General features: G+C 39.2%; 1 protein-coding gene across 1 annotated transcript in view; it reads left to right on the top strand.

The window, feature by feature from the left end:
• The window catches only part of Cda5 (Chitin deacetylase-like 5), a 258804-nt gene extending 245842 nt beyond the window's left edge, over nucleotides 1-12962 (top strand). Inside the window, exons 17-21 of the mRNA XM_067152713.2 lie at nucleotides 900-1029; nucleotides 1108-1270; nucleotides 1352-1496; nucleotides 9143-9341; nucleotides 12310-12962. Coding sequence (XP_067008814.2) covers nucleotides 900-1029; nucleotides 1108-1270; nucleotides 1352-1496; nucleotides 9143-9341; nucleotides 12310-12471 — 799 coding nt within the window. The 3' untranslated portion in view covers nucleotides 12472-12962. The remainder of the gene's footprint in view (nucleotides 1-899; nucleotides 1030-1107; nucleotides 1271-1351; nucleotides 1497-9142; nucleotides 9342-12309) is intronic.
• The last annotated feature ends 1357 nt before the right edge of the window (nucleotides 12963-14319 follow it).

Here is a 14319-nt window from a genome sequence, read left to right as displayed (position 1 = left end):
GATGGTGCTACCCGAGGATCCAACAGCCTCAGTGCATTGAGACATTCTCCTTTCCATATCCTAGTAAGAAAGCAGCCTTCAAACTTTCCTTCAATAGCCTCCAGCAGTTGAAAATTGATGCAGTGAATATCTGATAAGTAAAATAGGGGCTCAGCCTCTTCACGAATTGAAAATTAACGTACATCAAATACAAGTATATGTTGGGATGTTCAAGAAACTGAGAAATATTGCCTTCATGTTAAATCTTGAATGACTAAGACAAAATTATCCAGTATTACCTGAATCAGTGACCAGAACTACGCTGCTACTGTATTTACAAAAAACCAACGTTCGACTTCTTACCCAAGTTTGTTTAACGTGACCAAAATATTTCTCTTCTGTACATAGGTACATGAAAGTTAGGACTTTGAGCATGAAATGAATGAGCTACTATCAGTTTCAAAAGAGCATATTGAATTTCAGTGACAAATCACTAAAATGACTTTATACAATTACTTTGCCTGAAAATTGTTCTAATCTGATAACATGATGCAGTCAAATCTAAGGGAGCCTTATTTAGACAATACTAAGCCATGTCACTAAAATCTCTTCAGAAAATTTAAGCTTCAGTCTAAAAATATATTAATCAAAAGGCTTACCTTCATTTGACTCCATCTTATATTAATATCAAGTTAATAATGGAATGTTGCATTTTCTAAAGATAAAATTTATAGTTATCACTTCTGTAAATAACTTGTAAGTTAACTGCACTTTTCTTTTCTTTCTGCTTGTTGCTCACTGCAGTTTAATAATGCATGCTGTTATTGTATATAAGAGATAGTTATATTGTTAATTTTTGAAAATGAAATACTTACTTATCTTCCCATACATATGTCTAAAGTAACTTTCATCCACACCAGGCATAGCTTTGGTGAACAGTTCTCTCAGAAGAAATGGACTCGAGAAATCGGAGGCCAAAGAGAAATCTTGGCTGCTTATGGAGGTGTAAAGCTAGAGGACGTTAGAGGAATGAGAGCTCCATTCTTGGCCGTAAGTACGATACTGAATACCACAGGAAATGCTACATTATTCTCTAAACCCAAACCTAACACAGATTGTTACGTGCAGGTTGGTGGCAACAAGATGTTCAAAATGCTTTACGACTCCAACTTTACCTATGACTCATCCATGCCCGTGTACGAGAACCGTCCTCCGAGTTGGCCTTACACTCTCGACTACAAAATCTTCCATGACTGCATGATTCCTCCATGCCCAACACGATCATACCCAGGTAAGCTGCAAGATGCTATGAATACTCTTCTTGAAGAAAACTAAAAGATATGATTCTGATGTACGTTCATTTGTCTTGTAGGAGTGTGGGAAGTTCCTATGGTCATGTGGCAGGACTTAAATGGAGGCCGTTGTTCCATGGGAGATGCCTGTAGTAATCCTCCAACAGCTGATGGGGTCTACAAGATGCTCATCAAGAATTTTGAACGGCACTACACAACAAACAGGTAACATCAACCCTCCAATAGACTTAAAATACCCTTGAAATTCCAGTTCAAACAGATGTAGGAGTCTCTGGTTTGTGAAAACTGGTGAATTAGTGCTTAAGGCAGTAGGCTCTATTTTCTGTATCCAGGATATTAATAAAATTATGTTGCTTAAAATTCAGAATTGAATATAACCATGGATTAAAAGGGTTAACATGTTATGGAAACACTAGTGTTTATCCACAGCTTTGTGGAATTCTTTCCAGTTTATTATGAATTTTAGCCATTAGCAGCTTGCATCTGTTCTTGCATTAGACAGTGGCAATGTTTCATTGCTCCATGCAAATAGTACAAGCATAGCTGGTGGAAGCATCATGTGTGACAATCCCTTGACCAGACTCAAAATAAAATTTATTTGTTGTAAGACTCATGTAATTCAAATGAGTCCGGACCTTGTGGTTTCAAATTACTTTCACTCTTTGCCTTTGTCTCTGCGCAAGTAGGAGGGGTGATCCTTTTGTCTCACCTTGCCTCCTTATTCATGCACAAGTGAAGAACTCTGTGTATGTGATTACTTGAACACTTCCTATTGACCGAAAATACATATTGCAGCATATGGTATTATATTATTGGAAGGAAATGAGTTAAAGATCAGCAGAGCTAAGACAAAGTATATGTACTGCAATTTCTTGATGGATGGCCAGATAAGTGCAGGACTGGTTCTTGATAATAAGAAGGTCATACAAACCAGCATTTCAACCACCTACTGAATAGACGAGTTCAAGAACAAAATACAGAACTGGAAATCCAAGCCTACAATGAGGAACCTCCCATCACCTGGACAAAAACTGAGACAGCCTTAAAATCTATGCCTAAAGGAAAATCTTCAGGTGCAGATGAAGTGAATGCAGACATGAGAAAGACAGCAGGCATCCAGGGCATACAATGGCTGCACAAAGTACTAAATGCCATATGGACAGGCAACAAAATACCTGCAGATTGGAGCAAGGGGGTTATAATTCCCCTGTTTAAGGAAGCAGACGGAAACCCACCAACTATAGAGGAATAACATTGCTGTCTAATGGGCTAAAAATTCTAGAGAAGATCATAGAAAGGAGATTGAGAACCATCATCGAACCACAGTTAGAGGAGGAGCAATATGGATTCAGAAGTAACAGATCAACAATGGATCTATTTTTAGCGCCCGCATGCTGATGGAAAAGTATTGGGAGAAAGGCAAGAACCTGGTCATTGTATTCCTCGATATAGAAAAGGTCTATGATAGTGTTATAAGAGATAAGATCTGGGAGTGCCTGAGGAAAATAAATGTGCCTGAAGGACTGGCAAGGAAAATTCAGATGTTGTACAAAGACTGTACTAGTTGTGTACAAATTGAGGACGGTCGATCATCACGGTTTGAGACCAAGAGTGGAGTTCAGCAAGGAAGTGCACTATCCCCACTATTATTCATCACTGTTATGGACAATATAATGAAGAACATCAAGGAAAAGTAAGGTGAACTGAATGCAGTGGCCTTTGCTGATGATATCATGATGTGCGGTGAAATAGAAGAGGAAGTACAGACCAGACTCAACGCATGGAAATCCCAGTTCCAGGAATATAACCTCAACATCAGTGAGACTAAGACAGTGGTGATGGCAGTCAACAGAGAAGGGCGTCCAGCAAATGTAAAACTAGGAGACCACCTGCTAGAGTGTGTGGATAGTTTTTTTACCTTGGAAGTGTAATCTCCAGTGATAATTTGGTCAGAAAGGAAATTACAAACAGAGTGCAAAAGGGATCAGAATTCTACCAACAAGTAAGAACACTTTTATGGGACGACATGATTCCAAAACCGGTCTAACTGATGATGTTTAATGGCTATTTCATACCAATATTGAACTATGGTATTGAAGCGTGCACCCTAACAAAAAGAAATTCATCAAGACTGCAAGTATCGGAGATGAAATTTCTTAGATCCACCATCCAGAATACCAAGATGGACAAGTTAAGAAATGAGGAGGTGAGGAAAGAAGCCGGAATAAAGACACCCTTATTAGACTGAATCGGAACATCCAGACTACGGTGGTACGGCATGTGATGAGGATGGAGCCTGCAAGAACAGCCGGAATAAATTTGGAAAGACAGGTGGAGGGGAAAAGACCTGCAGGAAGACCTGAAACCTGATGGATGGACATGACCTAGTTACAAGAGGATGGACAGTGAATGATGTTCTCCATGAGAAGTTGTATATGGACAGGAAGAAGTGGAAGAGGCTCATTAACAGTACCTGGGAAACTGGAACTGTACAATGATGATGATGATGATGATGATGATGATGATGACAAACCAGCACCTTCAGTTATCTTGAATCTGTGGTGCAGGCTGATGGAGACATTGATAGGAATGTCACCTATCAGACAAAATGTGGACGGTCAAAGTGACGGGCAGCAACAGAAGTTCTGTGCGATAGGAAAATACCTCTCCACCTTAAGGGGAAAATATATATAAAATGAGAGTGTACCCAGCTATATTATGTGGCTCTGAATGTTGGGCTATGAAAAGAACAGATAAGCAGAAACTCCATGTCAGAGAAAGGCAAGAACCTGGTCATTGTATTCCTCGATATAGAAAAGGTCGACCGGTATGATAGTGTTATAAGAGATAAGATCTGGGAGTGCCTGAGGAAAAGAAATGTGCCTGAAGGACTGGTAAAGAAAATTCAGATGTTGTACAAGATGGACTCATGGGGTAACTCAACTGGACACAGACTGGAATGAAGTTACCTGCCAGTCTCTAAGAGTAACTCCAGATGAGGAAAAACTTAAAGAAAATTGAATGAAGTGGTACGGGCATCTTCAAAGACGGCCTGAAGATTATGTCGCACGTAGAGTTGACTGCCTAAAGGTTGAGGGAAATTCAGCGATAGGATGATCGAAAATTATTTTTTACTATTTGTTTTATTTTGCACCAACACAGATAGGTGACATAGCGACAATGGGATAGGAAAGGGCTAGAAGTGGAAAGGAAGTGTGCATGGCCTTAATTAAGGTACAGCCTGATGTGAAAATTGGAAACCATAGAAAACCATCTTCAGGGCTGCTAACAGTGAGGTTCAAACCCACCATCTCCCAAATGCAAGCTGACAGCAATGTGACCCAAACCAGAGAATCACTTGTTCGATGAATGAAAATGAGATGGAAAGCTCACATTTCAAAAGACCTGAAACAATTAAATATTCTCAGGGATATGGTCCAAGATGGACAATACTGGAAGAGACAGATCAGAAAATCTGACCCCAAAAAATAATGATTAAATTCTGTTCCCTTCTGTATAATTTGTTTTCAGAAGATCTTGGAGGTTTTTACAATATTCTTGCATTCCTTTTATCTCCATCTTTTCTGACTCTGCCCTTAGACACATGCTCGAAATGCTCTTTTAGTAAGTAAAAGCACAATTTTCTCACAAATTATTGGAGTTATGAAGAAAACGCATACGAGCATTGTATAGGAAATGCAATTCTAAATTCTTTGTGTATGCTCCTTTTATTTGTAGAGTAACCTTCTGAAGGTACCAGCCGTAAGCTTGATTGGTCAAGTATGTAGTTTTTATATTTAATAATGGCAGAAAGACAAACTAACATTCAGATTTATATGTCAGTAAAGATTCCTTGATTGATTGTGGGACATCACATCACCACCACCACCACCACCACCACCACCACCACCACCACCCACTTCCTTCAGAGAAGCTCACCTTGGCCTCCAATTTTCAACTCAACCTCTCGCTGTAATCTTGCTTCCTTGCCGATTTAGATAACGTGCATAAATCTTTCCCAACTTTTCCTCTTTTCATCTGATGAAATATTGCAAGTGTTAGAAGAGGATGCTGTATGGACTTGCAAGAAAGAAGAGAAAATAAAGTCGGCACAAAATATGGAAGGGGAAAAATGGAGGGGTAATAACTCAACCAGACAAGTTTAAGAAAAGATGGAAAGATATTTCAATGAACTTCTTAACACCTTCGCTACCAGCTGCCTGAGCAGCTTTCCACTGTTGTGGCCCAGCCATTTTTAAAAACCTGCCTACTTGATTGCTGAGTTCTACATTAGTGCGTTTTAAAGAAATCATTACCGGTATTGAAAAAAATATTTACAAAAGACAATACATAGTTTTCTTCACTATTTTTATTTACTCCTGTATGCATGACAAATATTGGAGCTGATGGATGACAGAAGGGAAACTCTGTCATTGTTCCTGTCCAGATTACTATTCACCCTTCCAGCACTTTAATTGCCCACGTAAACACACTACTGTCACTTTCTGAAGCTATGAGATTATCACCTATCATTATTGTGCAAAATATCACACATTTCTTCTTCCTGAATCACTCTTATTGCTACTCGTTTGAAGCTTTGTCTACTACACAATCACCGTCCCTTGCAATTTCAATCAGCTTAAGAAGTGCCAAAATTGGCTTGTAAACAATGAGTAAAGAACACAAAGGAGGGCTGTACAGTGTTAAGAAAAGAGGACTCTCGAGTCATATACCAGAAGAAAAAGAAACATCTAGGTGGAACTCTTCTGGTTTCCGAGAACACAAGCACATCAGAGCACACTACACTGAATGAGTGCTGAGTGGCTGTACTCCCTTACAGCCCACTGAAGACGGCATGCTCAAACGACCACACTCTTCTACGGGAGCGAAGGTATTTTAGATGAGGTAATAGAGGAACACTGTGAGGAGACAGAAATCAAGAATGATATCACAATGGAAGAGTTGGAAATTGCAGTCAAACTAATGAAATTGGGAAAAGCAGCAGGAATGGATGAATTATGTGTGGAAATAATAAAGGCAACAAGACCAGTTTGTCTACACTGGCTGTATAGCTTATGCCTGAAGTAGTAAAACTAACTGAACAAGAGTGCCAAGAAGATGTGTGATAATTTGAGCCTGGGTTTTTAAGCACTAACATATTAAAATCCAAACTTACTTAAGCCCTTTCAATGGTTCTGCTTTTACTTTTTTTTTTTTTTTTTTACTAAAACATTTTCATTTCTCCCCTGGAGGGGGAGGTGGGCATCTTAGATGGTAACACCATCTCTCAGACTGGGAGATTTGTTACGGTGAAGGAGATGTGCGAAGGAGGTTAGGGGGTTGGCACCTGTGGCCTATACTAGGAACTGTCCCGGCATTCACCTTAGAGCAGGAGAATGGAAAACCACAGAAAACCATTCTCAAGACAGGCCGACAGTTGGGGCCATACCTTATACTTCCTCTCCATTTATTCCCTACACCACAGTGTCATCTGCAAACATCAGCTTCAACTTCCTGTCTCCATATTTCTCCATTTTCCTGTTGTTCATAACGGTAAAGAATGAAACTATAAAGAAGACAGCATGGGGCCGCGCATTGTCGAATCGGTTGGTCTTGTCTTTTGCGACAATATGCAACCCTCGCCTTGTTCAAAAGCTCACAGTAGTAAGCAGCACTGATTGTGCACCAGTCATGTAAAAAATCAATCAGAAAAATGCCTCGCTGATCAAAAACAACAAAAAAAACAGTTGCAAAAACCTTGCCAGCTGACAGTCGAGTCTTGGCTTTCACTAGTGCTGTCTCCCCTTTCCTCCGCCACTCCTTACACACACGCGTCCTTGACAATGTTTGATCACCGAACTGTGCAGTCAATCTCTGGCAAATTTCCGCCGCTGTAACTCCTTCAAGAGCAAGAAATTTTATAATTATGCGTTGTGCAGTGCAGTGCTCCGACATTGTGAGCGTTACTGACGAAATGCCGGGAAATATCTAACAGCATGTTCTCCCCACTCCTAATGGTCCCACCTAAGCATAGCAGAAGTGCGGGGCCAGTCTTACCAAATGTTGATGCTCAGGAACAAAAATCCCATTTATATTTGATTGACCTTCGTATATATGTCTCTTAAACCAGATCTCCATTGGTTAACATTTAACAACAACATGTTAACTTGATATGTTGAAGTTAAGATATTTAACATGCTGGTATGTTTTCTGGTCAGATTGGAAAGCATGTTGAATCAATTCATTGTTCGTGTGGTATCAGCAAAGTTTGTATATGTAAACTACATTAAAATCATGCTCAGACATTCTCAGAAAGTTTTAAAATCCAAACCTGTCTTCTACTTTAACCTCATTCAGAATTTCATCCACATTGTGCTTCCTATTCAGATATTGTCATACCCACATTATCCTTTTCTTCCTTCTCAAGAGGATCTGATGACCTAGATGTTAGACCCCTTTAAACAACAATCATCATTGTCGTCCTTCTCAAAATCCTGTAAGATCCTGGGTGATTTCCGACAAAAGAGTAGCGTTACAAAAATGTTGCAAAGTTTGGGTTGGGAAGAATTGAGAGAAAGAAGAAGAGCTGCTCGACTAAGTGGTATGTTATAGATGTTGATTCCCATAGGGAATCAGAAATATTTGTTCCGAATGAGTAAATTTATAATACCAATATAAATAGTCCGTTATTGGACATTATAAATTTTCCAGCTAACTCATTCCTGGTTGCCAGCGTTTCACCCCCGTGTGCTAGGCTGGGAATGAGTTAGCTGGAAAATTTATAATGTCCAATAACGGACTATTTATATTGGTATTATAAATTTACTCATTCGGAACAAATATTTCTGATTCCCTATGGGAATCAACATCTATATCATCTGATGGCCAAGCAGGCATCAATTTTTGTTAGTGGGACAAAGTGTCTCGTAGTTCATTGGCACTGCCGGTGGCTACAATTAGCCTACGCAGTGGCGTCCACGGTATGCACTAGCCAGCGTCTTGGTAGGTGTGCTAGGTACCAACTGATGAGCCCAGCCTGGCACACGGGGGCGAAACGCTGGCAACCAGGAATGAGTTAGCTGGAAAATTTATAATGTCCAATAACGGACTATTTATATTGGTATTAAGTGGTATGTTCCGAGCTGTCAGTGGAGAGATGGCGTGGAATGACATTAGTAGACGAATAAGTTTGAGTGGCGTTTATAAAAGTAGGAAAGTTCACAATATGAAGATAAAGTTGGAATTCAAGAGGACAAACTGGGGCAAATACTCATTTATAGGAAGGGGAGTTAGGGATTGGAAAAACTTACCAAGGGAGATGTTCAATAAATTTCCAATTTCTTTGAAATCATTTAGGAAAAGGCTAGGAAAACAACAGATAGGGAATCTGCCACCTGGGCGACTGCCCTAAATGCAGATCAGTATTGATTGATTGATTGACGGTGGCAATAGCAAAGGCTAAATCTTCATCCGAGTCCATTGTCCTTGTTTGAAAATGCAAGACACCATCAGAATGCATTAACACTAACTGGTATGATACCATAAACTGGCTGTGTGTAAACAAAGGATTCAAGTTTAACATGTTTCTAAGTGTGGACACAATGTTAAATGAAACAGTATTTAAGAGTTAACAGTTAACATATAACAGTTTTATCATTTGGAGACATTTCTGGACATTGTCTAGCTAAGTTAGCCATAATTTCTATTGTTTCTTTCCCTGCTTGACTGGTGAGCTCTAAATATTTACATGGTTAACTTTTTATATAAGACACCAGAACTACATTATTTCTATTCCTGAATGTTTTCCCTGTTGTCGGTCACAGAACAGTTATATATTTTGTATGTTCCAGAGCTCCATTTGGACTATTCTACCATGCTGCCTGGTTCACGCAGCCTCACCACAAGGAGGGTTTCATAGCCTTCCTCGACACAATAGTGAACATGCAGGATGTATGGCTTGTCACAAATTGGCAAGCTATCCAGTGGGTGAGGGATCCCACACCACTTTCCAGGATCAACAACTTCCAGCCATTCCAGTGCAACTATGCTGTAAGTACCAACACCTCCTGAAGTGGTCCTCAGCTGATATACTGTACATTTAAAAAAAAAAAATAATGAATAAATAAATAAATGGAAAGGAACAAAAACGTGTCAAATCAAGTCATATACACGGTGTATCCATGATAATGTTACAAACTTTATGGAGGATGGCAAATGGATCAATTTGAGATAAGGAACCATATTCCGGAAATGTTCGAGTCAAAAGTTAAGCAAAATTCTACTCATTTAAGTCCATTTACCTGAACAAGTTTCACAAGCTGCTCCAATTACAACAAATGTTCAAAATGGCACCCCCTTGGGTCAATGCAGGCATGGCATCATAGCCCAAAGTTCTGTCATACCCGCTCGAATATATCCGGTGTCGTCTGAACAGCGTTGCAGGCTGCGAGAATTCTTGCCAAGAGATCCTCTTCAGTCCCGACAGGTGTCTTATACAGAAGGATTTTATATGGCCCCACAAAAAGAAATCAAGTGAGGTGAGATCAGATGAATAAGCAGGCCGTGAAACAGGACCATCTCTTCCTATCCACTTTGCAGGGAATGTCTGATCCTGGTGTTGACGAACCCTCAGTCCAAAGTGAGGTGGGGCTCCATTATGTTGGAACAACATCTGTTGATGAAGGGCAAGTGGGATGTGTTCCAGGAACGTTGGTAGTACATCTCTGAGCACCACTGTGTACACTGCTGCATTTAGGTGGGGAGAAAAAAGAAACGGGCCTACTACGTAATACAACTTGGACTATCTGACTCAAACATTTCTGGACTATGATTCGTTATCTCAAATTGATCCATTTACCATCCTCTATCATCCCTGAAAGTTTGTAACAACATCACGGATACACCCTGTATACATAGACATAGGAACTCTTAATAAGATACACACAATGACACATTAATCTGAGAAAGCAACGTGAAAACACAACAAAAGCATAAAGACAATCTCCACATCTTCATTCACTGTCGTTTCCAACTAGACAGGCTCTCTCCTCATTAACTCCAGTTCTTCTATATTCCCTTTTCTCAGCCTTCAGTGAACTAGTTCATTTCTGCATCCCAGCTTCATCAGGCGGGAAGGCATCAACAATCCTTGACATATGGTTCAGGTTTAGTCATGGGAAAAACAGGCCTATTGTATTAGAATACCATGCCAAGGTGGTGATACCACATTGTTGAGAATGGTATACGAGCACATTTTTTGTATCTTGTATATTGACGAGAAATTTTCTGTACTTCAGGAATTCGAAATGTTCAGATATGTGTAGGTTGTACTCATTGTCTTATGAGAACTCTCTTCAATAGTTGTTCAAATTATAAAGAGCTTTTTGTTGTCCATTATTGCCATGATGCAAAATAAATACTGTCTGACTACTGAGTGACTGTGTTCATCATGCAGACGTGCCAACTTTCATAAGTAAAAAAAATATTCTTTTGTGTGTGGCATATCCCGACATGGTATGATACATCATTGATGACATAACTCTGAAGAATATTTAACATATTATACTACTCAATTATGTCCTTTCTCTTATGTATTAATTTCTTATTTTTTTTTTTTAATTCGTTAGGGCCATCTATGGACCACGGTGCTTGTGTTTTAGCTGTTTCTTGAAGTCATCGTCGTTGTTTGCCACAATTGGTGTTCTTAGCGGCTGGTTTGGCAGCTATTTTCTTGTTGGTACCTCGAGCTTTCCTGATGGCCCAGTAGTCCTTCATTTTCCGGCTAAATTCAATCTTACGTTCCTCAGACCATTTCCTGGTCTCGTCTTTTGGTCTGTGGGTAACTTCTGTGAGGGATGTTACAAAGGATTTAGTTTTAAGAGTTGTATGATAGTTACTCCGATCAGCAATTTCTTATTTATATATAAATACTGATTTTTTTTTACATAGTTTACGTCCCCATTGGAGCACTTTAATCAGTCATATACATTAAAGTCTAATAGTATTAAATACCTTTTCAGCTTCTTCTTCTGCTTCCAAAATTTCTTCATCCTGTCGGACCTGGCCACCCTTTGGTTGTCAGTAATGGTGTACATCCTTCATTCAAATGTTATGAGTTTGAATCGTAGGTCTTTATTCCTTAGAATCCTCTTCTCTTCTCTGCCTTCAATTTGGAGCGTTGATAAATGTAATTCTTCTAAATCATTCATGATCTCTGTGAAGCAAGTGTTCTTTGTTTTATTTCTCCAGAAGTAACCAAATAACTGCTTCACTAGCTGGGTTTCTGGCAGTCCGAATATATGACAAAAAAAGGCAATTCTCCTTTTCCGCATTGTATCTATAATTGATTCACTCTCACGATATACCACTTCATTAGGTAATAATCTCCATTGGATACAGTGGGGTGTCATGTAGAAAATGAAGGCGAGTTGGAGTGCCTGGAAGCCCAAAGGAGCATACAGCCGCAGCAAACTAAGAGAACACTTAAATACTGAAATACTGTATGTATAAATACTCCAATGTAACTGTCTTAGGCCTCTTCATAAATTTCTGAACTAGATTTATGCCCAAAGCACTGGCCTTGTTGAAAGGGTTTTAAGGTTTTATTTTTTTCCAGAATTATTTTTTGGGAGCTTTGATCTGAATTGTGTTTTTGTCCTTGTAAATATGCTAAAAAATAGTCTCACAGTCAGCATTGCTATGTGGAAATAATAAAATAAAAATCATTATGTTAGAGATTCTGTCATATTTAAGAACACCACCAGCTAAGTGCATCTGTCTTGCCAGTGTCCACTGAACATCAATTCTCTCCAGCTTCTTAAAGAATGAGAAAATATCTGGGATTTGCAAAAAATACAGGAATACTAAATCTGCTCTCAAAATCGGGAGATAACTCTCTGCAATCAGGAAAGAGGAAGGAAGGGCAAAAAATACGAAGTCTTCTGCTTAAAATGGAGGAGTTGGCACGTCTGATCATGCTTCAGTTAAGAATAACATAATCTTTTACTCTGTATTCCAGGACCGTCCCAAACGATGCAACAATCCTAAGGTGTGTAATCTGTGGCACAAATCTGGTGTGCGGTACATGAGGACGTGTCAGCCCTGCCCTGACATCTACCCCTGGACCGGAAAGACTGGTGTCAGAAACAGCCGAGTGGACAATGAAGTGTTTGAAGAATGAGTGATGCGGACTTTTCTATTAAATTCAAAGGCATGATAGTGAGCACAAAAAAGATTTTAAGATGCATTCAAGTGTTCAATAACAACCTCACATTTGTTTTCTGCCTCCAGTCTTGTGAAATTTGATTACCTTTAAGTCTTCCTGTTATATGGTAAAGGGTATTGGGGAATTCTCTTGTCTTTATTGTGATCTGCTTCATTGAACACGTTTGAGTGCAACTTAAACCTCGCAAGCTGTACATGTACATGAGAGGCAAGTTGTTTTTCTTGTTTTAAAAGACGAGACATCTTGCAGTTGGACACAGGAGCAGTGAATGAGTCTCTTGGTTGCTATTAATGTCATGAGACAGTCGGGTGCAGGCACCTCATCAGTCACAATTTAAAACTAGTGAGTAGTTTAAACAGTGCACAGAAATACACCTGTGAAGGTACTGAAAACATAGACTTTAATTTTATATATTAGATCGAAACTTTGTGATCTTTGGTACTTTCTTACCTTCAAAATAGACTTGACAATTTCACTGTTTCTGTTGTTGATTTGTGGAGAATGAGTGAGTATATATGTGTGCGTGTTTGTGTTTGTGTGTGCCAGCCAATTAGTGGAGTTTTATTATTTTTATTATTATTTATTAAGCTGATTTGCCATTTTTTAAAACCTTGATATACAAATACTGTTTCAATCTGTAAATTCCTGATGATTTGGGCACTGCCATCTTTGTTATTGTAAGCAGCCTATTTGAAAATACTTGCCTCACATATTGTTTGACATGTCCGAACACTTTGTGTGCCCAGGAAACTCATCCTAGAATAGTAATTTACAACTCAACTTTTTAATGTTCCTTGAAGAACGAAACAGTAATTGTGACCAGATGTTGCAGTAACATTCATGATACCAGTGAAAACAAGTTTTAATAAAATCAAGTGTTCAGTAAAATGTATCTCCTTTATCAACCCTTTTCCTTTGTTAGAAGAACATTTACTGTCAATTCAGTTTAAGGGGGCATTATGATCAGGGTCATCATCCAATAGTTTACAAGAATAATATAGTTCTCATCATACCTTACCTTTACTTTTACGTAGCTGAGGCTTCTGAATTTGTCACTTGATCCTTAAACCATCTAGAGATAAGATTCATGGATCTCTTTTTAACATCCTTCTGTACAGATATTCTCAACTAAAAAATCAGCATTACTGGACAAAATTACCTCAGCCATACCAACCATCAGGACGAGTTCCACTTTTCCATAAAACTGGAATTGGCTCCATTTTGGAAGATCTGCAACCCAATAGCTGAAGCCATACAATTATTATTTTATTTACCACAATTCTGAACAGAAGTATGGAAGGTCTAATGAAAAAGGGAAAGTCCCATGTACATATAAAATGTTCCAGTATAGCCTATGTGTTCGACAAATGAGGACGTGTTGAGTAGACGGTCCCGTTAGTGAGACAGGGGAGTGCCGGAGGGGAGTGTAAGAAAGAAGTGAGGAGTTTAAAGAAGATGATTGGTGTGGAACAAGAAAGAAGAAGTGAAATTAGGAGGGAGTAGAATGGTATTGGGAATGAAGGGAGAGATGATGCTGACAGCGGCGGTGATTATAGTAATGCTATGGATCGGAGGAGTTGAATTGAACCCCGGGCCGAACTCCAGCAGAACCATGAGTTGGGAAGACGTGGAGCTAATCAGAAGGGTTGTAAAAGAGATAGTTGAAGAGGTGTGCCCATTTGAGAAACTTAAAAATTTGATACAAGAGCAAACGAAGAAGTTCGAGAAAATGAAGAAATGGTTTAGAGAAAAGACAGAGGACACAACAGCTAAAGTGAGAAACAATGCCGAAGAAGTTGCATC

This window comes from Anabrus simplex, chromosome 8 (genome assembly GCF_040414725.1).
Source record: "Anabrus simplex isolate iqAnaSimp1 chromosome 8, ASM4041472v1, whole genome shotgun sequence".
NCBI classification, from domain to species: domain Eukaryota; kingdom Metazoa; phylum Arthropoda; class Insecta; order Orthoptera; family Tettigoniidae; genus Anabrus; species Anabrus simplex.
The sequence above is the reverse complement of the archived record's forward strand: the minus strand, read 5'-3'. Positions and strand labels throughout refer to the sequence as shown.